Below are 24,033 nucleotides of genomic sequence, written 5' to 3'. Positions count from 1 at the left end.
TGGCTGGTGTGATGGCTGGTGCTGAAACTGCACGTAGAAGGGATTACCCGTTTCAACCCTTCAGGCGAGAGAGACGCACACTTGCACAATTACAGTGGGCCTCATTAGCCTGGTCTGATATCATCTGTCACACTGTGCAATTCAACGAGCAGAGTTTTACACCAACCGGCTGAGGTTTGTGTGTGTGTGTGTGTGTTGTCTGCCAGCTTAATTCTGAGTTGGCACAACATCCTTCCTTAATATTTCCCAGTCTGCCTACTGTTTTTTCTCCATCATGTCTATGTTATCACAACCACTGGGCAAAAAACAGAGCCATCTGCAAATCAATTCAAAAAGACTTAGGACACTCATCAAATGTAGTTGCTAAAACATTTTTTTTAAACACTGTGATATGCCTGGTGTCTATCCTGTTTTCATTTTTAAGAAAAATCATGTGTAATAAGAGCTTTCCTGTGGGAGCATATGTGTGAAAGTGTCCCCATAACATTGTCAGTAAAGAAAAACAACGGCCAACTCTGCCCGAACAAACAGAGAGGAAAGAGAAAACAAACACTGGAAAATGTTTTCCATGAACAGAACCTGCCCGGAGCAGAGCTGAGCTGCCCCCCAGGCACCTCTGGGATCTGGCTGACCCTGGGGTCACCGCATGGAGCCCGGCACCACAACAGCTGTTTATAAAAGCAGACAGGTCAGTGGGAGCCAGGCCGGGCCAGGGAGGGGTGCAGGAGATGTTGTCTCAATCCTCCTAACAGGCTATAGGTGCACATTACATTAAGTCACACATTCCTTGTCTTTTTCACTGGTGTTGCAGTGATTTACAATATAGTGGGGAGAGAGGATGTGAGAGGAAGGGGTTTAAGGGTGTCCTCAGTACCTCATTTATCAGCCCCTGCATTACTCCTTCTGAGAGCTGGGGGAACACAGTGACCTTGGGTAATCCCTAGTTGCTTATCCTAATTTCCCCCTTCGACCCTGAAACCTCAACCCTCAGTGCGTATTAACTGACCTGACGTCCTCCTCTGTAATCAAGGATCATTCATTAATGCCTTTCAACCATATCTATATTTAAACTGCTAATAGATTAATCAATTCTGATTCAGAGGGTTCAGAGAAAACAAGCTACAGAGAGTGCTGTGGTACTTTGTGTATTTCAACATGGAAATATCTCACTGTACTAAATGGCTATGCAGCATGGGAGGAAGAGAAGGGAAAGCACCCATGGTTTAGGGCAGAAGGATGTAGACTGTAAAAATAGTGAGCGTCAGCCTCTCTTTCACCAATCTGTCTGTCTGTCAGCAAGACAAGCTGCATAGATGGGTCTCCTTCAGTGGAGGAAGGGGAGGACCATCCTCCTCAGTGAATTTCATAAAAATGGTAAAACATTAAAAAAGTTATATTTTTAAGATAAAACTATACTAAATATATTCACGTCACCAAATAATTGATTAAAATACATTGCTTTGCAATGAAGGTCTACAGTAGCCTCAACAGCACTCTGTAGGGTAGCACCATGGTGTAGCCAGAGGACAGCTAGCTTCCCTCCTCCTCTGGGTACATTGACTTCAACACAAAACCTAGGAGGCTCATGGTTCTCACCCCCTTCCATAGACTTAAACAGTAATTATGACAACTTCTGGAGGACGTCCTCCAACCTATCAGAGCTCTTGCAGCATGAACTGACGTTATCCACCCAATCAAAGGATCAGAGAATGAATCTAGTACTGAAAGCTTAAGCTACAGCTAGCTAGCACTGCAGTGCATAACATGTGGTGAGTAGTTGACTCAAAGAGAGAGAAAGACAATAGTTTAACAGTTATGAACAAATTAATTTATTCCAAAATGAAGGAGAAGCAAGAGAGAGAGAAAGAGAGAGAGAGACAATACGTCCTTTTTTCACTTTCAGTTTCACTTTCTTAGCTAGCAAATGCAGCTAGCTAGCTAGCCTTCTCAAACACCCTGCTCAAAGAGAGGGATGCTATGTTAGCTAGCTGGCTATGACTATCCAACACAACACTGGAACTCTTCCAAGTCAAGGTAAGCTTTTGGTTTTACTAATTTATTGCCACGTGGCCCGCCGGTGTAAGTGCTAAACTGCTTACTGACTGTACACTGTAACGTTACTGTATGATTGTAGCGGGTTTACTAACGCGTTAGTTCTATTAGCTATGTTGACTATGACGTTACTTTAGCTAATATGGTGACAACGATGTAGGCTGTGTGTAGCGGTTATGATATGGTTTGGAAAGTTTTTTTTGCCTGGTCACATACAGCTGATGTGTTGTGCATTGAAGTCCATAAGCGAAGGGAAAAGGTGAGAGGAGGAGAGCGCGAGAAGGAATAAAATGTGGTTGCTATGAAAGTGGACTGTGTTTACGCGTGATCAGGGGTGTATTCATTCCGCCGATTCTGTTGAAAAACATTTCTTAAACAGAAGCAAAACGGGGATAAACATACCTGAATTTGTCCAATATAAACTCTAGTTTGCAACTGTTGGACTAATGATTACACCCTAGATCAGCTAGATGCAGGCAAGAGTGTGCAAGGCAGTATTGAATGTGTCACTGTCTGTCCATGTGTCACTGTCTGTCACCTCAAATTTGTCTCTCGACCTGTGTGCACCTACGTTGTAAACTTTCATCCATAGGCTAGGTTGTAGAAACTTCATGATGGGTATAGGGAAAATGTGAGTATCATGTCATAGCCTAAACCTATCGCTGTTACATTAAACTGGGTGAATAGAATATGATGACAGTCATCCAATATGCTGTAATTGAAATAAGGACATGCTCATGAGAAAAAAAAGTGTCCTCCCTCATCTTAAACGGCACCGACCGCCACTGGTCTCCTTGATTACCTAAGCTCTCTTTTGCCATACAGTACAACAGTGAGCAGGACATCAGCGGTATGGGATCCCAGAAATAAAATTTATGTGAACCAGAAATGGATATTCAGCATCACCTGTAGGCTAGCTACTCTTGTCAACAGAACACACACATAAATCAGGAAATATATGTTTCTTTTAAATATATATGATCAACATTATCTCATTTGTGCAGTAAAAATGCAGAAAAGATTCTTACCTCCAGTTGTGCTGTTTGCACTGGGTGAGAGAGTACTCTGCAAAACAAAACAGACAAGGACTTAAGGGTTTAAAAAAGCACCTGGACATGATCATTTATTTCAGACAAATAAAACCCTTTCCAGCCATCTCAGACAGTATATAGGGACTTGGAAGATCTACTGCGCTGCCAGAAGCTACATATACTATATGCTTGTCTTGGATAGTTATAGTTCTTGGAAAAGAGAGTGTCATACAGTAACATGCTAAATGTATTGGCCTGACTTTACTGTAATAAAGCTATGTTCTCTAGTGGTTAAGGTTGGAATTGCAAGGAGACAGGGACATCTTGCAGAAAGAGCAGTTTTTTTGTGATTCCTTCAATGGAAAACTCTCTTTGACAAGCACCAGATCCAGAGTCTCTTATATACCACATTCCTCTCGGTGCCCAACTGTTTAGGTTCAAAACCTGTTTCCTGTGGTGTAAGATTCAGCTCTCTATTTATTTTCCCGTTGGCGGCTTCCCCCTCTGTCTTGATTTTTCCCATCGTCCAATGATAAACAGTATGCGTTTCTCATTGGGCTGAAATAACACAAAACCTCTGGGTGACTCCATCGCATGAGCTCAGGAAGAGAAACCTCTATTTGTTCAAATATCCTCCAGCAGGACCACTGGACAGACAGGCGACGATCAACTTGCTTCCTCATTCTGTCATCTACACCAGTGTTGAGTTTCACAGGCTGATTGTCTGTGATGAGTACCTGATGACAAGTATTTTGATACACTGTCTGGCAGTGGAGGCTCCTCAGAGGAGGAAGGGGAGGACTATCCTCCTCAGTCAATTTCACGAAAATTAAAAACATTTAAAAACTATACTAAATATAATCACGTCACCAAATAATTGATTAAAACACATTATGTTGCAAAGAAGGTCTACAGTAGCCTCAACAGCACTCTGTAGGGTAGCACCAGGGTGTAGCCGGAGGACAGCGAGCTTCTGTCCTCCTCTGAGTACATTGACTTCAATACAAAACCTAGGAGGCTCATGGTTCTCACCCCCTTCCATAGACTTACACAGTAATTATGACAACTTCCGGAAGACGTCCTCCAACCTATCAGAGCTCTTGCAGCATGAACTGACATGTTGTCCACCCAATCAAAATGTCAGAGAATTAATCTAGTACTGAAAGCATAAGCTACAGCTAACTAGCACTGCAGTGCATAACATGTGGTGAGTAGTTGACTCAAATAGAGAGAAAGAAAATAGTTGAACAGTTTTTAACAAATAAATGTCTTACTAAATGAAGGAGAAGCAAGAGAGAAATAGAGAGAGAGAGAGATTGTCATTTATTTTCACTTTCAGTTTCACTTACTTAGCTAGCAAATGCAGCTAGCTAGTTTAGCCTACTCAAACACCCTGTTCAAACAGAGGGATGCTATGTTAGCTAGCTGGCTATGATTATCCAACACAACACTGGAACTCTTCCAAGTCAAGGTAAGCTTTTGGTTTGATTAATTTATTGCCACCGGTGCACACCGGGTGTAACTGCTTACTGACTGTACACTGTAACATTACTGCATGATTGTAGCGGGTTTACTAACGCGTTAGTTCTATTAGCTATAGTGACTATGACGTTACTTTAGCTAATATGGTGACAACGATGTAGGCTGTGTGTATCGGTTTGGCTTGGAAAGGTTTTTTCGCCTGGTCACATACAGCTGATGTGTTGTGCATTGAAGTCCACAAGCAAAGGGAAGAGGTGAAAGGAGGAGAGTGCATAACCTAGATGCGAGAAGGAATACAACGTGGCTGCTCTGAAACTGTGAACTGTGTTTACGCGTGATCAGGGGTGTATTCATTCCGCCGATTCTGTTGAAAAATGTTTCTTAAACAGAAGCAAACGGAACAAAACGGGGATAAACATACCTGAATTTGTCCAATAGACACTCTCGTTAGCAACTGTTGGATGAGGCCCTGGGTCTGAACCCCACCATGTCCTGGACTTCCCGACAGGCCGTCCCAGGTGGTGAAGGTAGGAAACAACATCTCCACTTCGCTGATCCTCAACACTGGGGCCCCACAAGGGTGCGTGCTCAGCCCCCTCCTGTACTCCCTGTTCACCCATGACTGCATGGCCAAGCACGCCTCCAACTCAATCATCAAGTTTGCAGACGACACAACAGTAGTAGGCTTGATTACCAACAATGACGAGACAGCCTACAGGGAGGAGGTGAGGGCTCTGGGAGTGTGGTGCCAGGAAAACAACCTCTCACTCAATGTCAACAAAACAAAGGAGATGATCGTGGACTTCAGGAAACAGCAGAGGGTGCACCCCCCTTTCCAAATCGATGGAACCGCAGTGGAGAAGGTAAAAGCTTCAAGTTCCTTGGCGTACACATCACTGACAAACTGAAATGGTCCACCACGCAGACAGTGTTGTGAAGAAGGCGCAACAGAGCCTCTTCAACCTCAGGAGGCTGAATAAATTTGGCTTGGCACCTAAAACCCTCACAAACATTTACAGATGCACAATTGAGAGCATCCTGTCGGGCTGTATCACCGCCTGGTATGGCAACTGCACCGCCCGCAACCGCAGGGCTCTCCAGAGGGTGGTGCGGTCTGCCGAACACATTACCGGGGGCAATCTACCTGCCCTCCAGGACACCTACAGCACCCGATGTCACAGGAAGGCCAAAAAGCTCATCAAGGACATCAACCACCCGAGCCACTGCCTGTTCACCCCGCTATCATCCAGAAGGCGAGGTCAGTACAGGTGCATCAAAGCTGGGACCGAGAGAATGAAAAACAGCTTCTATCTCAAGGCCATCAGACTGTTAAATAGCCATCACTAGCACATTAGAGGCTGCTGCTGCCTATTGAAATCACTAGTCACTTTAATCATGTTTACATATCTTGAACTACTCATCTCATATGTATATACTGTATTCTATAATATTCTACTGTATCTTAGTCCATGTCGCTCTGTCATTGCTTGTCCATATATGTATATATACTTAAATTCCATTATTTACTTAAATTTGTGTGTATTGGGTATATGTTGTGAAATTGTTAGATATTACTTGTTAGATATGACTGCACTGTCGGAGCTAGAAGCACAAGCATTTCGCTACACCCGCAATAACATCTGCTAAACACGTGTATGTGACAAATACAATTTGATTTGATTTGACTAATGATTACACCCACTATCAGCTAGATGCAGGCAAGAGTGTGCAAGGTGGTATTGCATGGCACTGTCTGTCCATGTGTCACTCTCTGCCACACCAAATTTGTCTCGCGACCTGTGTGCACCTATAGTACCAGTTAAAAGTTTGGAAACACCTACTCAATCCAGGGTTTTTCTTTATTTTTACTATTTTCTACATTGTAGAATAATAGTGAAGACATCAAAACTATGAAATGACACATGGAATCATGTAGTAACCAAAAAAGTGTTAAACAAATCAAAATACATTTCATATTTGAGAATCTTCAAATAGCCACACTTTGCCTTTATGGCAGCTTTGTTTGCACATTCTTGGCATTCTCTCAACCAGCTTCACCTGGAATACTTTTCCAACAGTCTTGAAGGAGTTCCCACATATGATGAGCACTTGGCTGCTTTTCCTTCACTCTGCTGTCCGACTCATCCCAAACCATCTCAATTGGGTTGAGGTCGGGGGATTGTGGAGGCCAGGTCATCTGATGCAGCTCTCCATCACTCTGCTTCTTGGTAAAATAGCCCTTACACAGCCTAGAGGTTTGTCGGGTCATTGTCCTGTTGAAAAACAAATGATAGTCCCACTAAGCCCAAACCAGATGGGATGGCGTATCGCTGCAGAATGCTGTGGTAGCCATGCTGGTTAAGTGTGCCTTGAATTCTAAATAAATCACAGACAGTGTCACCAGCAAAGCACCCCCACACCATAACACCTCCTCCTCCATGCTTTACGGTGGGAACTACACATGCAGAGATCATCCGTTCACCTACTCTGCGTCTCACAAAGACACGGCGGTTGGAACCAAAAATCTCAAATTTGGACTCCAGACCAAAGGACACATTTCCACCGGTCTAATGTCCATTGCTCGTTTCTTGGCCCAAGCAGGTCTCTTCTTCTTATTGGTGTCCTTTAGTAGTGGTTTCCTTGCAGCAATTCGACCATAAAGGCCTGATTCACACAGTCCCCTCTGAACAGTTAATGTTGAGATGTGTCTGTGACTTGAACTCTGTGAAGCATTTATTTTGGCTGCAATTTCTGAGGCTGGTAACTCTAATGAACTTATCCTCTGCAGCAGAGGTAACTCTGGGTCTTCCATTCCTGTGGCGGTCCTCATGAGAGCCAGTTTCATCATAGCGCTTGATGGTTTTTGCGACTGCACCTGAAGAAACTTTTAAAGTTCTTGAAATGTTCCGTATTGACTGACCTTCATGTCTTAAAAGTAATGATGGACTGTCGTTTCTCTTTGCTTATTTGAGCTGTTCTTGCCATAATATGGACTTTGTCTTTGACCAAATAGGGCCATCTTCTGTATACCACCCCTACCTTGTCACAACACAACTGATTGGCTCAAATGCATTAAGAAGGAATGAAATTCCACAAATTAACGTTTAACAAGGCACACCTGTTAATTGAAATGCATTCCAGGTGACTACCTCATGAAGCTGGTTGGGAGAATGCCAAGAGTGTGCAAAGCTGTCATCAAGGTAAAGGGTGGCTTATTCTACAATGTAAAATTTTTTATAAATAAAGAAAAACCCTTCAATGAGTAGGTGTGTCCAAACTTTTCACTGGTAGTGTACGTTGTAAACTTTCATTCATAGGGTAGGTTGTAGCAACCTCATGATGGGTATAGGGAAAATTAGTATCATGTAGTAGCCTAACCCTATCGCTGTTACATTTAACTGGGTGAATAGAATATGAATGACAGTCATCCAATATGCTGTTATAGAAATAAGGCCATGCTCATGAAAAAAAAAGTGTCCTCCCTTATCTGAAACGGCACTGATCGCCACTGCTGTCTGGGTATCCATCCAACTACTTTGAGTGTAACACTGGCCAACAGTTACCATTGCCTACAATGGAAAATAACGGCACACGAGCAAAGAGACAAAGGACAGGCAGATGGAATAAAGCTGAAGTCTGTTTAATACCCTGTTAAAACCATATATTAGAGGCCTCCCGAGTGGCGCAGCGGTCTAAGATACTGCATCGCAGTGCTTGAGGCATCAGTACAGACCCGGGTTTGATCCCAGGCTGTGTCATAACCGGCCGTGACCGGGAGTCCCATAGGGCGGCGCACAATTGGCCCAGCGTCGTCCGGGTTAGGGCAGGTTTTGGGGCCGGGGGGCTTTACTTGGCTCATCGTGCTCTAGTGACTCCTTGTGGTGGGCCGGGTGCCTGCAGGCTGACTTCGGTCGTCAGTTGAACGGTGTTTCCTCTGCACATTGGTGCTGCTGGCTTCCGGGTTAAGTGGGCGGGTGTTAAGAAGCACGATTAGGCGGGTCATGTTTCGGAGGATGCATGACTTGACCTTCACCTCTCCCGAGCCCGTTGGGGAGTTGCAGTGATGAGACAAGATCGCAGTTAAAGGGGTAAAAAAAAAACATATATTAGAAACATTGGGACTATACTTGCAGTTGCAAACAATCGAAAATGTTTACGTTTAAGTTTAAGGATCAGCCAATTAAAATCGTCAATGTAGTTCCATGTGATCAAAGTCTACATGTTTGCTGTTTCCATTACATAACCTGTCACATTCAGCTCTATGCTAACCTCACCAGGTGGCCGTAAATATTTCCTGTAACAAATTCAGCTTTTTTTGTGATGCCGGACATCTCTTCTATGGCATGCAGGGCATTTCCCACCATGGATTAAAGATAGGCATCGGCCTCGGAATGATTGTTTCTGGGAGGTTGCTATGGTACCGTGAGTAACAGTGGGTTTTCCTATTCATTTGCTGAACCATTCCTCGTGCCTCCATTGAGATCAAACGCGCGCCAACGTTAGCTTGCAAGCTTGCTAGGTCGAACAAGTTCAGTGACTAAGTTTTAATAGTGCATTCTATACCCGCATTTCTATTTTATTTATATATTGTGACCAATATTCCCCACTAAGCTGTGCGCGTGCGTGGGCACGCAGTTCCCCTGGGACTGCCACAGCAGAAGAAATATCAGCGCTCGCAGAGAAGCGCAAGATTGAACTTAAAATCAAATCAAATCACATTTTATTTGTCACATGCGCCGAATACAACAGGTGTAGACGGGGGGGGGGGGTCAATGCAAATAGTCTGGGTAGCCATTTGGTTAGCTGTTCAGGAGTCTTATGGCTTGGGGGTAGAAGCTGTTAAGAAGCCTTTTGGACCTAGACTTGGCGCTCCAGTACCGCTTGCCATGCGGTAGCAGAGAGAACAGTCTATGACTAGGGTGGCTAGAGTCTTTGGCAATTTTTATGGCCTTCCTCTGACACTGTCTAGTATAGAGGTCCTGGATGGCAGGAAGCTTGGCCCCAGTGATGTACTGGGCCGAACGCACTACCCTCTGTAGTGCCTTGCGGTCGGAGGCCGAGAAGTTGCAATACCAGGCAGTGATGCAACCAGTCAGGATGCTCTCGATGGTGCAGCTGTATAACTTTTTGAGGATCTGAGGACACATGCCAAATATTTTCAGTCTCCTGAGGGGGAATAGGCTTTGTTGTGCCCTATTCACGGCTGTCTTGGTGTGTTTGGAACATGATCATTTGTTGGTGATGTGGACACCAAGGTACTTGAAGCTCTCAACCTGCTCCACTACAGCCCAGTCGATGAGAATGGGGGCGTGCTCTGTCCTCCTTTGTCTTGATCACGTTAAGGGAGAGGTTGATATCTTATCACCACACGGCCAGGTCTCTGACCTCCTCCCTATAGGCTGTCTCATTGTTGTCGGTGATCAGGCCTACAATTGTTATGTCGTCGGCAAACTTATTGATGGTGTTGGAGTCGTGCCTGGCCATGCAGTCATGGGTGAACAGGGAGTACAGGAGGGGACTGAGCACGCACCCCTGATTGCCCCCCGTGTTGAGGATCAGCGTGGCAGATGTGTCGTTACCTACCCTTACCACCTGGGGGCGGCCCGCCAGGAAGTCCAGGATCCAGTTGCAGAGGGAGGTGTTCAGTCCCAGGGTCCTTAGCTTAGTGATGAGCTTTGAGGGCACTATGGTGTTGAACGCTGAGCTGTAGTCAATGAATAGCATTCTCATGTAGGTGTTCCTTTTGTCCAGGTGGAAAAGGGCAGTGTGGAGTGCAATAGAGATTGCATCATCTGTGGATCTGTTGGGGCGGTATGCAAATTGGAGTGGGTCTAGGGTATCTGGGATATTGGTGTTGATGTGAGCCATGACCAGCCTTTCAAAGCACTTGAAACCTGCCTAAATGTAGTCATTTGGGCAGGTTACCATAGTGTTCTTGGGCACAGGGACTATGGTGGTCTGCTTGGTATTACAGACTTAGTCAGGGACAGGTTGAAAATGTCAGTGAAGACACTTGCAAGCTGGTCAGCGCATGCTCAGAGTAAACGTCCTGGTAATCCGCCTGGCCTTGCGGCCTTGTGAATATTGACCTGTTTAAAGGTCTTACCCACATCGGCTACGGAGAGCGTGATCACACAGTCATTTGGAACAGCTGATGCTCTCATTCATGCTTCAGTGTTGCTTGCCTCGAAGCAAGCATAGAAGTAATTTAGCACGTCTGGTAAGCTCGTGTCACTGGGAAGCTTGCGGCTGTGCTTCCCTTTGTAGTCTATAATAGTTTCCAAGCCCTGCCACATCCGACGAGCGTCAGAGCCGGTGTAGTATGATTCAATCTTAGTCCTGTATTGACGCTTCGCCTGTTTGATGGTTCGTCGGAGGGCATAGCGGGATTTCTTATAAGCGTCCGGGTTAGAGTCCCACTCCTTGAAAGCGGCAGTTTTTGCTTGTAAGCAGGAATCAGGAGGATAGAATTATGTTCAGATTTGCAAATGGAGGGTGAGGGAGAGTGTCATACGCGTCTCTGTGTGTGGAGTAAAGGTGGTCTAGAGTTTTTTTCCTCATTTAACATGCTGGTAGAAAATAGGTAAAACGGGTTTAAGTTTGCCTGCATTAAAGTCCCCTGCTACTAGGAGCGCCGCCTCTGGGTGAGCGTTTTCCTGTTTGCTTATGGCCTTATACAGTTCATTGAGTGCGGTCTTAGTGCCAGCATCAGTTTGTAGTTGTAAATAGACAGCTATGAAAAATATAGATGAAAACTCTCTTGGTAAATTGTGTGGTCTACAGCTTATCATGAGATAGTCTACCTCAGGCAGGCAAAACCTTGAGACTTCCTTAATATTAGATTTCGTGCACCAGCTGTTGTTTACAAATATACACAGACCACCACCCCTTGTCTTACCAGAAGCGGCTGTTCTATCTTGCCAATGCAGCGTAAACCCCGCCAGCTGTATGTTATCCATGTCGTCGTTCAGCCACAACTCGGTGAAACATAAGGTATTACAGTTTTTAATGTCCCGTTGGTAGGATATTCGTGATCGTAGCTCTTCTATTTTGTTATCCAATGATTGTACATTGGCTAATAGGACTGATGGTAGAGGCAGATTACCCACTCGCTGTCGGATCCTTACAAGGCACCCCGACCTACGGCCCCGATATCTCTGTCTCTTTCTCCTGCGAATGACGGGGATTTGGGACTTGTCGGGTGTCTGAAGTAAATCCTTTGCGTCCAACTCGTGTGCTGATATCCAGAAGCTCTTTTCGGTCATAAGAGACGGTGGCAGAAACATTATGTACAAAATAAGTTACAAATAACGCGAAAAAACTCACACAATAGCAGAATTGGTTAGGAGCCCGTAAAACGGCAGCCATCTCCTCCGGCGCCATTTCTAGAGTTTACCCTTTAGTTTCCCCCTTTAGTTAACACTATCAACATATCACTATCAAGTTTTTTGTTGCTGTTGTCTTAAACGGGCAGTGTTGTATTTTGAGACAGGCTTGAATAAGTAGCCAATAGGCAGAGGGTAGCATAATTTGTCTGATTCTTTGTAATAATGCTATGGGTATAATTATCCATTTTATTTTGTAAAGTGGTTTCTTGATTCAAACAACACAACAACATTTTCAGTCACCTCCTTGTCTGAAGGACAAGTGGATAAACAGTTTAATGTCAAGCGCTGCAGGTTTTTCTCTAAAGTCTCGTGGAATGTAGTCCTACATTGGACACAACACATTGGCTGCTACTGTAGGCTAAACGATAGAACAGCTATTTCCATGTTAAAATGTTATGGGATGCATTTTCTCCATTGTTTTTGATGGTAGGCCTCTCTGGTAGTCCTACATTATGATCAAATAGCCACAGTACCCTACCATTGTTAAAACTAACTTAAAGTGGGTACAACCTCAGTGGCACAGCATTTTCACAACGTTCAAGTTTGTGCTCAGTAGACCTGAAATTTGCTCAGTGACTAAAATAATTACAGGGAACATTGATTGATAAACATTGATTTATTACCTAGCTAATACATTCAAGTCAAATTGCATTCCGTGTGTGGTTGTATTTACAGTTGAAGTCGGAAGTTTACATACACCTTAGCCAAATACATTTAAACTCAGTTTTTCACAATTCCTGACATTTAATCCTAGTAAAAATTCCCTGTCTTAGGTCAGTTAGGATCACCACTTTATTTGAAGAATGTGAAATGTCAGAATAATAATAGAGATAATTATTTATTTCAGCTTTTATTTCTTTCATCACATTCCCAGTGGGTCAGAAGTTTACATACTGTCACGATCGTTCTGGAAAGCGGACCAAGGCGCAGCGTGATATGCGTACATACTTTTATTACAGTACACAACACGAACCAAAACAACAAAACAAACGGTACGTGAAGTCCTGGGTTGAACACAAACCTTCCGGAACAAGATCCCACAATAAACTGTGCCAAACAGGCTGCCTAAGTATGGTCCCCAATCAGAGACAACAAGCTACAGCTGCCTCTGATTGGGAACCACCCTGGCCAACATAGATATACACGAACTAGAACACAACATAGAAAACTATAACATAGAAAAATCCACACCCTGGCTCAACATATAAGAGTCCCCAGAGCCAGGGCGTGACAGTACCCCCCCCCCAAAGGCGCGGACTGCGACTGCGCCACACAAACACAAGAGGGTAGGGGCCGGGTGGGCATTCCGCCTCGGAGGCGGATCCGGCTCCGGGCGTGACCACCCCTCTATCTCTACCCCTGTAGCGCCCCTGGTCTGGACCGGCCCCGCTGGAGCAGCTGACCGGTGCCGGACCAGACACCGGTGGAACAGGCACGGACCGTGCCGGACTGACGACGCGCACCACTGGCTTGGTGCGGGGAGCAGGAATGGGCCGGACCGGGCTGACGACGCGCACCACTGGCTTGGTGCGGGGAGCAGGAACGGACCGGACCGGGCTGACGAAGCGCACCACTGGCTTGGTGCGGGGAGCAGGAACGGACCGGACCGGGCTGACGACGCGCACCATTGGCTTGGTGCGGGGAGCAGGAACAGGCCGGACCGGGCTGGCGGCGCACCACTGGCTTGGTGCGGGGAGCAGGAACGGGCCGGACCGGGCTGACGACGCGCACCACTGGCTTGGTGCGGGGAGCAGGAACGGGCCGGACCGGGCTGACGAAGCGCACCACTGGCTTGGTGCGGGGAGCAGGAACGGACCGGACCGGGCTGACGACGCGCACCATTGGCTTGGTGCGGGGAGCAGGAACGGGCCGGACCGGGCTGGCGACGCGCACCACTGGCTTGGTGCGGGGAGCAGGAACGGGCCGGACCGGGCTGACGACGCGCACCACTGGCTTGGTGCGGGGAGCAGGAACGGGCCGGACCGGGCTGGCGACGCGCACCACTGGCTTGGTGCGGGGAGCAGGAACGGGCCGGACCGGGCTGGCGACGCGCACCACTGGCTTGGTGCGGGGAGCAGGAACGGGCCGGACCGGGCTGACGACGCGCACCACTGGCTTGGTGCGGGGAGCAGGAACAGGCCGGACCGGGCTGGCGACGCGCACCACAGGCTTAGTGCGGGGAGCAGGAACGGGCCTGACCGTACTGGGAACACACACCACAGGCTTAGTGCGGGGAGCAGGAACGGGCCTGACCGTACTAGTGACACACACCACTTGCTTGGTGCGAGGATCGGGACTGGGTTTCCTCATAAACCTCTGCTTCCTCTGCTGCCTACTCAGTTCCTCTCGCCGTGCCTCCACACTCTCCTTCTCCCTCGTGAGCAGTGGCCCCCGTAACCTAGCGGCCTCCTCTGCTAACCGGCTGAACCGCTCTATCGCGGCCTCCTGCTGCCTCGTCGTCCACGGCATGAGCCCCCCCCCCTAAAATGTTTTGGGGCTTGTCTCTCCCCCGTGCTCATTGCCTCCATCCCTCTTGCCAGACTCTCACTCATCTCCTCCCAGGTCCATCCTCTCTCCTCGTCACGCTGCTTGATCCAGTCGAGGTGGGATCTTCTGTCACGATCGTTCTGAAAAGCGGACCAAGGCGCAGCGTGATATGCGTACATACTTTTATTACAGTACACAACACAAACCAAAACAACAAAACTAACGATACGTGAAGTCCTGGGTTGAACACAAACCTTCCGGAACAAGATCCCACAATAAACTGTGCCAAACAGGCTGCCTATGTATGGTCCCCAATCAGAGACAACAAGCTACAGCTGCCTCTGATTGGGAACCACCCTGGCCAACATAGATATACACGAACTAGAACACAACATAGAAAACTATAACATAGAAAAATCCACACCCTGGCTCAACATATAAGAGTCCCCAGAGCCAGGGCGTGACAGTACCCCCCCCCCAAAGGCGCGGACTGCGACCGCGCCACACAAACACAAGAGGGTAGGGGCCGGGTGGGCATTCCGCCTCGGAGGCGGATCCGGCTCCGGGCGTGACCACCCCTCTATCTCTACCCCACTGTAGAGCCCCTGGTCTGGACCGGCCCCGCTGGAGCAGCTGACCGGTGCCGGACCAGACACCGGTGGAACAGGCACGGACCGTGCCGGACTGACGACGCGCACCACTGGCTTGGTGCGGGGAGCAGGAATGGGCCGGACCGGGCTGACGACGCGCACCACTGGCTTGGTGCGGGGAGCAGGAACGGACCGGACCGGGCTGACGATGCGCACCAAAACAACAAAACAAACGATACGTGAAGTCCTGGGTTGAACACAAACCTTCCGGAACAAGATCCCACAATAAACTGTGTCAAACAGGCTGCCTAAGTATGGTCCCCAATCAGAGACAACAAGCTACAGCTTCCTCTGATTGGGAACCACCCTGGCCAACATAGATATACACGAACTAGAACACAACATAGAAAACTATAACATAGAAAAATCCACACCCTGGCTCAACATATAAGAGTCCCCAGAGCCAGGGCGTGACACATACACTCAATTAGTATTTGGTAGCATTGCCTTTAAATTGTTTAACTTGGATCAAACGTTTTGGGTAGCCTTCCACAAGCTTCCCACAATAAGTTGGGTGAATTTTGGCCCATTCCTCCTGACAGAGCTGGTGTAACTGAGTCAGCTTTGTAGGCCTCCTTGCTCACACACGCTTTTTCAGTTCTGCCCACAGATTTTCTATAGGATTGAGGTCAGGGCTTTGTGATGGCCACTCCAATACCTTGACTTTGTTGTCCTTAAGCCATTTTGCCACAACTTTGGAAGTATGCTTGGGGTCATTGTCCATTTGGAAGACCTGTTTCCGATCAAGCTTTAACCTCCTGACTGATGTCTTGAGATGTTGCTTCAATATATCCACATAATTCTCCTTCCTCATGATGCCATCTATTTTGTGAAGTGCACCAGTCCCTCCTGCAGCAAAGCACCCCCACAGCATGATGCTGCCACCCCCGTGCTTCACGGTTGGGATGGTGTTCTTCGGCTTGCAAGCCATCCCCCTTTTTCCTCCAAACATAACGATGGTCATTATGGCCAAACAGTTATATTTTTGTTTCATCAGACCAGAGGACATTTCTTCAAAAAGTACGATCTTTGTCCCCATGTGCAGTTGCAAACCGTAGTCTGGCTTTTTTATGGTGGTTTTGGAGCAGTGGCTTCTTCCTTGCTGAGCGGCCTTTCAGGTTATGTCGATATAGGACTCGCTTTACTGTGGATATAGATACTTTTGTACCTGTTTCCTCCAGCAAGGTCCTTTGCTGTTGTTCTGGGATTGATTAATATTTTTCGCACCAAAGTACGTTCATCTCTAGGAGACAGAACGTGTCTCCTTCCTGAGCAGTTTGACGGCTGCGTGGTCCCATGGTGTTTATACTTGCGTACTATTGTTTGTACAGAAGAACGTGGTACTTTCAGGCGTTTGGAAATTGCTCCCAAAGATGAACCAGACTTGTGGAGGTCTACACTTATTTTGCTGATTTCTTTTGATTTTCCCATGATGTCAAGCAAAGAGGCACTGAGTTTGAAGGTAGGCCTTGAAATACATCCACAGGTACACCTCCAATTGACTCAAATGATGTCAATTAGCCTATCAGAAGCTTCTAAAGCCATGACATCATTTTCTGGAATTTTCCAAGCTGTTTGAAGTCACAGTCAAATTACTGTATGTAAACTTCTGACCCACTGGAATTGTGATACCGTGAATTATAAGTGAAATATTCTGTCTGTAAACAATTGTTGGAAAAATTACTTGTGTCATGCACAAAGTAGATGTCCTAACCGACTTGCCAAAACTGTAGTTTGTTAACGAGAAATTTGTGGAGTGCTTGAAAAACGAGTTTTAATGACTCAAATCTAAGTGTATGTAAACTTCCGACTTCAACTGTATTGGTTCATTCTGATTTCATGGGAGAACATTGTGAAAAAAGTTATCTAAGTCTTTATATACAGTTCATTCAGAAAGTATTCATACCCCTTGACTTTTTCCACATTTTGTTGTGTTACGGCCTGAATTTAAAATAGATTAAATAAAGATTTTTCCTACAAACAATACCCCATAATGTCAAATTGTAATTATGTTTTTAGACATTTTTACAAATTAATTAAAAAGAAAAAGCTGAGTCAATAAGTATTCAACCCCTTTGTTATGGGAAGCCTAAATATGTTCAGGAGTAAGAAGTCACATAATAAGTTGCATGGACTCACTTTGTGTGCAATAATGGTTTTTAACATGATTTTTGAATGACTACCTCATCTCTGTACCCCACACATACAATTATCTATAAGGTCCCTCAGTCGAGCAGTGAATTTCAAACACAGATTCAACCACAAAGACCAGGGAGTTTTTCCAATGCCTCGCAAAGAAGGGCACCTATTGGTAGATGGGTAAAAATGAAGAAAACATTGAATATCCCTTTGAGCATGGTGAAGTTATTAATTACACTTTGGATGGTATATCATTACACCCAGCAGTGGAGTGTATTCATGGATGCCAAGGGAAGCCAGGCGTCCCAAAAAAATGGACAAAGAATTGACATTGTTTTTTAGAAAACACATATGAAATAATTATTATTTCGTCTCATTGTGTTTTCATAATTTTCCTTCAATTCACAAAAGGCTGAATGTACTGTATCTCACCGGAGAAAGCATCTGAGCGAGCGAAACAGCGCCCCTCTGTCTCTGTATGTGTAGGCCATCTATCTGATACTGTCTGGTCATAAAGAGTATGACATTGTTGCTGTGACACTCTGGCTCCATGGACTTTGATATTTGAGCCAGGGTTGTTATTTTCATTTAGGGTGTATTTCTATGTTGGATCTAGTTGTTCATTTCTATGTTTGGTTTTGTTGTTGATTAGTCATATGACTCCCAATCGGAGGTAACGAGTGTCAGCTGTCGGCTCGTTATCTCTGATTGGGAGCCATATTTAAACTGTGTGGTTTCACCTGGGTTTTGTGGGTTTTTGTTCCGTTTTCAGTATTTGTACTGTGGACTTCACTAGTCGTCTTTGTTTATTGTTTTTGTCGTTCGTGTACTTTTCTCAAATAAAGTCATGTTCGTTCAACGCGCTGCGTATTGGTCTGCTCCTTCGTCAGACGATCGTGACAGTTGCAGCCTGTAGCATTGAACACAAGGGAAGCCAGCGAGCATTTGGCCTCCCTTGATAAAAAAAGGTATAAAATAATAGCCAATCAATGTTGAGCTAAACTGAGTGAGTTCAACTCTGAATGGTCCTGGCGCACCAAAATAAAGTGTCAAGGGAAGACAGTTTGGATTGGGCTTCACTTCTATCACATCACATCAAGAGAAATACGTCATTGACAGAAACAACTTGAACTGTTGCATCTGGTTGTGTTGTTTTCCTCCAGTGGCTAGCTAGCTAGCAACATTTTTCCTTTTCCTAAATTAGCCATGGATGGAGATAGGTTTTTGGACTTGTGGTTTTACTTAATTTTCTGTACTGGCCAATGATTATAATGGCGATTCTGATCCAACCATAAATTCATACATTGTGCCCCTGGACTGAGAGGATGGAAGTTCAATATGTAGCTAGATGTAGAAGGCTAATGTTAACTAGCTAACGTTGCCCATGAAAGGAAGTTAGGCTAGCGAGCAAGCATTTTAGCCAGGTAGCCAGGGACAACAAAACATAAAAGTGTGTACTGTATGACAGTCATAGACCGTTTCGTCAACAAGAAAGAGAGGAGGATGGCATTGGCGTTTCTTTGCAAGTAAGGTGAGTCAGCATGTTTTTCTACTTGCACGAACGCACGCATACACACACACGCACACGCGCACACACACACACAAATCAGTACCATGGACAGCCACATCATATTTAGCTTACGTTGATTGGACTAAATTGTTTTTGGTATCTTTTAGTTGTCACTGTATTAGACTAAGCATAGGTGATATGATGATGTTGAAATGTTGAAGTTGAAATGGTTCTGGAATAGTGGAAGCAGCTCCTGTTTTCTTTGTGACTCTCGGTAACTCTCCGTGGTTCCAAATCAATAGTTGTTTAGTAGTCCGAAAATGTCGGAAACATTAACTTGCTTGACCATGCTGTAGGTCATGTAACTGTTTGTTACATGCAATATGCTTTGTGGAATTCACTGTACAGAGGTTGCTCTCCGGTTTTGTGATGAAACAAAAGTGTGGGTGAATTTATTCTGCCACTGTGTCTTCTTATTGTCTCAGCCTTAGACCTATATATCATGGTCGTAAGGCATATTAACTAACAGGTTATAGAGCAAACAACGCAATTATCACCACGAGCACGCCCCCATTCTCATCGACGGGGCTGTAGTGGAGCAGGTTGAGAGCTTCAAGTTCCTTGGTGTCCACATCACCAACAAACTATCATGGTCCAAACACACCAAGACAGTCGTGAAGAGGGCATGACAATGCCTATTCCCCCTCAGGAGACAGAAAAGATTTGGCATGGGTCCTCAGATCCTCAAAACTTTCTACAGCTGCACCATCGAGAGCATCCTGACTGGTTGCATCACCGCCTGGTATGGCAACTGCTCGGCCTCCGACCGCAAGGCGCTACAGAGGGTAGTGCGTACGGCCCAATATATCACTGGAGCCAAGCTTCATGCCAACCAGGACCTCTATACCAGGCGGTGTCAGAGGAAGGCCCTCAAAATTGCCAAAGACTCCAGCCAACCTCTCTGCTACCGCACAGCAAGCGGTACCGGAGCGCCATGTCTAGGTCCAAAAGGCTTCTTAAAGTTTCTACCCCCAAGCCATAAAACTGCTGAACAGCTAATCAAATTGCTACCCGGACTATCTGCATTGACCCCCTCGACTAACCTGTACCCCCGCACATTGACTCGGTACCGGTACCGCCTGTATATAGCCTCGTTATTGTTATTTTATTGTTGCTCTTTTATTTTTAACTTCAGTTTATTTAGTAAATATTTTTCTTAACTCTTATTTTTCTTAAAACTGCATTGTTGGTTAAGGGCTTGTAAGTATGCATTTCACGGTAAGGTCTACACCTGTTGTATTCGGCGCATGTGACAAATAACATTTTATTTTATTTGATAGGTTTAAAATGGCTTTTGTTTGATTGCCCAGTGATTTTACCCAAGCACCGCTACTGACACCCAGTCCCTACAAAGATGCAGGCGTCCTTCGTAACTAAGTTGCCAGAGAGGATGGAAACCGCTTAGGGATTTCCCCATGAGGCCAATGGTGACATTAAAACAGTTACAGAGTTTAATGGCTGTGATAAGAGAAAAATGTGGATGGATCAACAACATTGTAGTTTGTCCACAATACTAACCTAAATGGCAGAGTGAAAAGAAGGAAGCCTGTACAGAATAAAAATATTCCAAAACATGCATCCTGTTTGCAATAAGGCACTAAAGTAAAACTGCAAACAAATGTGGCAAATAAATTAATTTTATGTCCTGAATACAAAGTATTATGTTTGGGGAAAATCCAACACAACACATCACTGTCCCACTCTTCATATTTTCAAGCATGGTGGTGGCTGCATTATGTTATGGGTATGCTTGTAATTGGCAAGGGATTTTTTAGGATAAAAAGAAAAGGAATAGAGCTAAGCACAGGCAAAATCCTAGAGGAAAACCTGGTTCAGTCTGCTTTCCAACAAACACTGGGAGACAAATTCACCTTTCAGCAGGACAATAAGGCCAAATATACACTGGAGTTGCTTACCAAGACAACATTGCATGTTCCTGAGTGGCCTAGTTACGGTTTTGACTTAAATTGGCTTGAAAATCTATGGCAAGACTTAAATGGCTGTCTAGCAATGATCAACAACCAACTTGTCAGAGCTTGAAGACATTTTAAGAGAACAATGTTTTACAGATATTTTACAATCCATGTGTGCAACGCTCTTAGAGACTTACCCAGAAAGACTCACAGCTGTAATCGCTGCCAAAGGTGATTCTAACATGTATTGACTCAGGGGTGTGAATACTTATGTAAATAAGATATTTCTGTATTTAATTTTCAAAAATTCGCTAACATTTCTAAAACTTTATCATTATGGGGTACTATGTGTAGATGGGTGAGAAAAAATATATATATTTAATCCATTTGGAATTCAGGCTGTAACACAACAAAATGTGGAATAATTCAAGGGTTATGAGTACTTTCTGAATGCACTGTATATAGTAATAATATCCATAGCCTCTTGTTTCCCCCCTAGCGAGTCAATTTCATACAAGTTAATTTACTGAGATGTTATTTTCACCAGTATTCCCATGCTGCTTTATCCACATTTTTGGTGAGATTTTTGACACTAACTGATCATCACAGAAATGCCTTCCTTCCTGTTGTGGACCAGAATAAGTCAGATAGGGAGGATAATAGCTGTCAGTGGTTCGCTGCGGTCAGCCAAATATGTCCAAACAATGTGAATGAAGAGGAATGTCCTGCTTTCATAATGATGATCCATCTGTTATCGTGACAGCAGACGCCTGACACACACACTTCCTCCTAAGTGCCTTTCATTTTCCTGTGGAAGCCAGGCCTTGGCTGAAGAGGGTTCAGGATATCTCTGCTCAACATCAGGAGACATTACAGAAATACAAGAGATATTACAAAGTCACAAGCAGGGAGCACAGAAACCACGAAACCTGCTAGTCCTCCCAATCTCTCCTGACATTCTGCACACCATGGTAAAGGCAGAGTTCACCAGCGTTTTTGTTCAAATAATTTCCCACTCAGCGGGGTATTGATTAATGTCTTTATATGCTGAGGTCATAACATAAATTGTTTCCCAGTGTTAATTGGCATATGATTTTGGCCTCTTTTTTTCATGCGGTTTGGGAGGAGCTCCACTCCACCACATCACAAGGGCTTTTTGTCCAAGGTCTGGCATGCCTTTGGGTGTGTGATGGGGCGGGGAGGATTTGGTTTGGATTTTCCAAGCCTGGCGTAAGCCTGGAGTCTAGACATGACAAGGCAGCCTCTTGGCACCTTCTGTGGCCGTGAGCAGGGGAGCGAGGTTTTGGCAGATTAGCAAGGCTGCATGAAGATCCTCACGTAGCAACTCCTTACTCCTTGGATGTGTGAGTATGTGAGAAAGAGCAAGGTTTGGGAGATGATTCAGATCTAAGGAAAAACACTGTCCCACTGGTCTGATTCCGAAATGACTTAGTATAAACTGGGAAACTGTTATTAGTTTTGTCCCACTCTAGACTCTTGTCTCATTCCTTCAGCGTGTCTGAGACACATAGACAGACCCCCCTGGCGTAGAATAAGACCATAGCCCACATTTGTATGTGCTGTAGTAACAGGTATTGAACAGCTAACCTGTGCCCTATGAGGGTATCAGAAGAGAATTCAATATCAATTCCTTGGGGATTTCAGAAGCAGTAGGACTAATACAACACTAAAGGAGTCGGTCAATGGGCTGGATGAGGGAGAGGTCTGTCTGCCGGTCAATAGGCTGGTGTTGGGCCAGAGTGCTCCCAGAGAGAGGCAATTCTCACTGTCTGGTTAGCATGCTGGAGGAGAAGCAGGATTCAAGCTCCTCCATGCCTTTACCTGTATTCATTGGACAGGTTTGCATGGTAATCTCTTCACATCCGTTTCTCCAGGCCACTGTGCTGAGTGGTACTGTAGTCAATACTTAACTGCTCCCTCTGACAGGACACTAGTGCTCTTCACACATTACATCTGCTAATTTCCTTTGTTTGGAAACTCAGGTTTCGCTCAGATATTGTCACCCATTAAATAACTTTATAGTACACACAGATACTTTGAAATGATTCACATTCTCTTAGGGGAAAAATATATATAAACTACTGGAACCAAGACTTAAGAACTGGTATTGGCAGAAGATGGAGGGAATGTTGGAACATAACTAACGAAATTACAGTTAACTAAAATTTTTGCCTATGTTATTTTTGCTTATGTATATAATTTATTACACAAGAGACAAAATTCACAAATTCTACAGCCCAACAGCAGAGTCATGTCTGAAGTGTAAAACTAACAATAACTCGATAATTCATGCATTCTGGGAATGCTATAAAGTTCAAAAGTTATGTGAGGAGTTAGAAAGTTGGCTGTCAGAAGTATTACAATGTCAATTTACTTTTAATCCGTCTGTCTGCATATTTCAAGACATGGCATTTGAGGGTGCAGTGAGATACCCGATGGGTTGGATGATACTTTTCTTGTCAATCATCTTTTAAAAAATATATATTTAAAAACTGGATATCAACCAGTGCTCCATCGTTAACACAATGGAAAGGTCAAATGCTTTATTATCTAAATGTTGAAAGTGTGTGGGCGAAGGAGAGAAACAAATGGTGCCGTTTGAGGCCATGTGGAGCGGAGATTGATACGGGCTCTAGAGATGGGGGTGTGAGCAGGTGGGTTTGGGCATTGGTGATGTTGCGGATGTTTGTGTGTGTCTGTATGTTGTCGTTTGTACGTGTGTGTTTGTATAGATGTTATTTAAATCATAAAATAAATGATTCACCCTCTCTCCTGTGTCTGATTCACTCTCTCTCCTGTGTCTGATTCTCCCTCTCTCCTGTGTCTGATTCTCCCTCTCTCCTGTGTCTGATTCACTCTCTCTCCTGTGTCTGATTCTCCCTCTCTCCTGTGTCTGATTCTCCCTCTCTCCTGTGTCTGATTCACCCTCTCTCCTGTGTCTGATTCACCCTCTCTCCTGTGTCTGATTCTCCCTCTCTCCTGTGTCTGATTCTCCCTCTCTCCTGTGTCTGATTCTCCCTCTCTCCTGTGTCTGATTCACCCTCTCTCCTGTGTCTGATTCTCCCTCTCTCCTGTGTCTGATTCTCCCTCTCTCCTGTGTCTGATTCTCCCTCTCTCCTGTGTCTGATTCTCCCTCTCTCCTGTGTCTGATTCTCCCTCTCTCCTGTGTCTGATTCACCCTCTCTCCTGTGTCTGATTCTCCCTCTCTCCTGTGTCTGATTCTCCCTCTCTCCTGTGTCTGATTCTCCCTCTCTCCTGTGTCTGATTCTCCCTCTCTCCTGTATCTGATTCTCCCTCTCT

The 24,033-nt window shown here is 45.2% G+C and overlaps 1 protein-coding gene across 1 annotated transcript in view; it reads right to left on the bottom strand.

The window, feature by feature from the left end:
- pgfb (placental growth factor b) overlaps nt 1-24,033 on the bottom strand; it is a 43,823-nt gene that overhangs the window by 4,292 nt on the left and 15,498 nt on the right. Inside the window, exon 2 of the mRNA XM_041854392.1 lies at nt 3,081-3,117. Coding sequence (XP_041710326.1) covers nt 3,081-3,117 — 37 coding nt within the window. The remainder of the gene's footprint in view (nt 1-3,080; nt 3,118-24,033) is intronic.

This window comes from Coregonus clupeaformis, chromosome 29, assembly GCF_020615455.1.
Source record: "Coregonus clupeaformis isolate EN_2021a chromosome 29, ASM2061545v1, whole genome shotgun sequence".
Lineage (NCBI taxonomy): Eukaryota > Metazoa > Chordata > Actinopteri > Salmoniformes > Salmonidae > Coregonus > Coregonus clupeaformis.
This window is presented reverse-complemented; position numbering and strand designations above follow the sequence as displayed.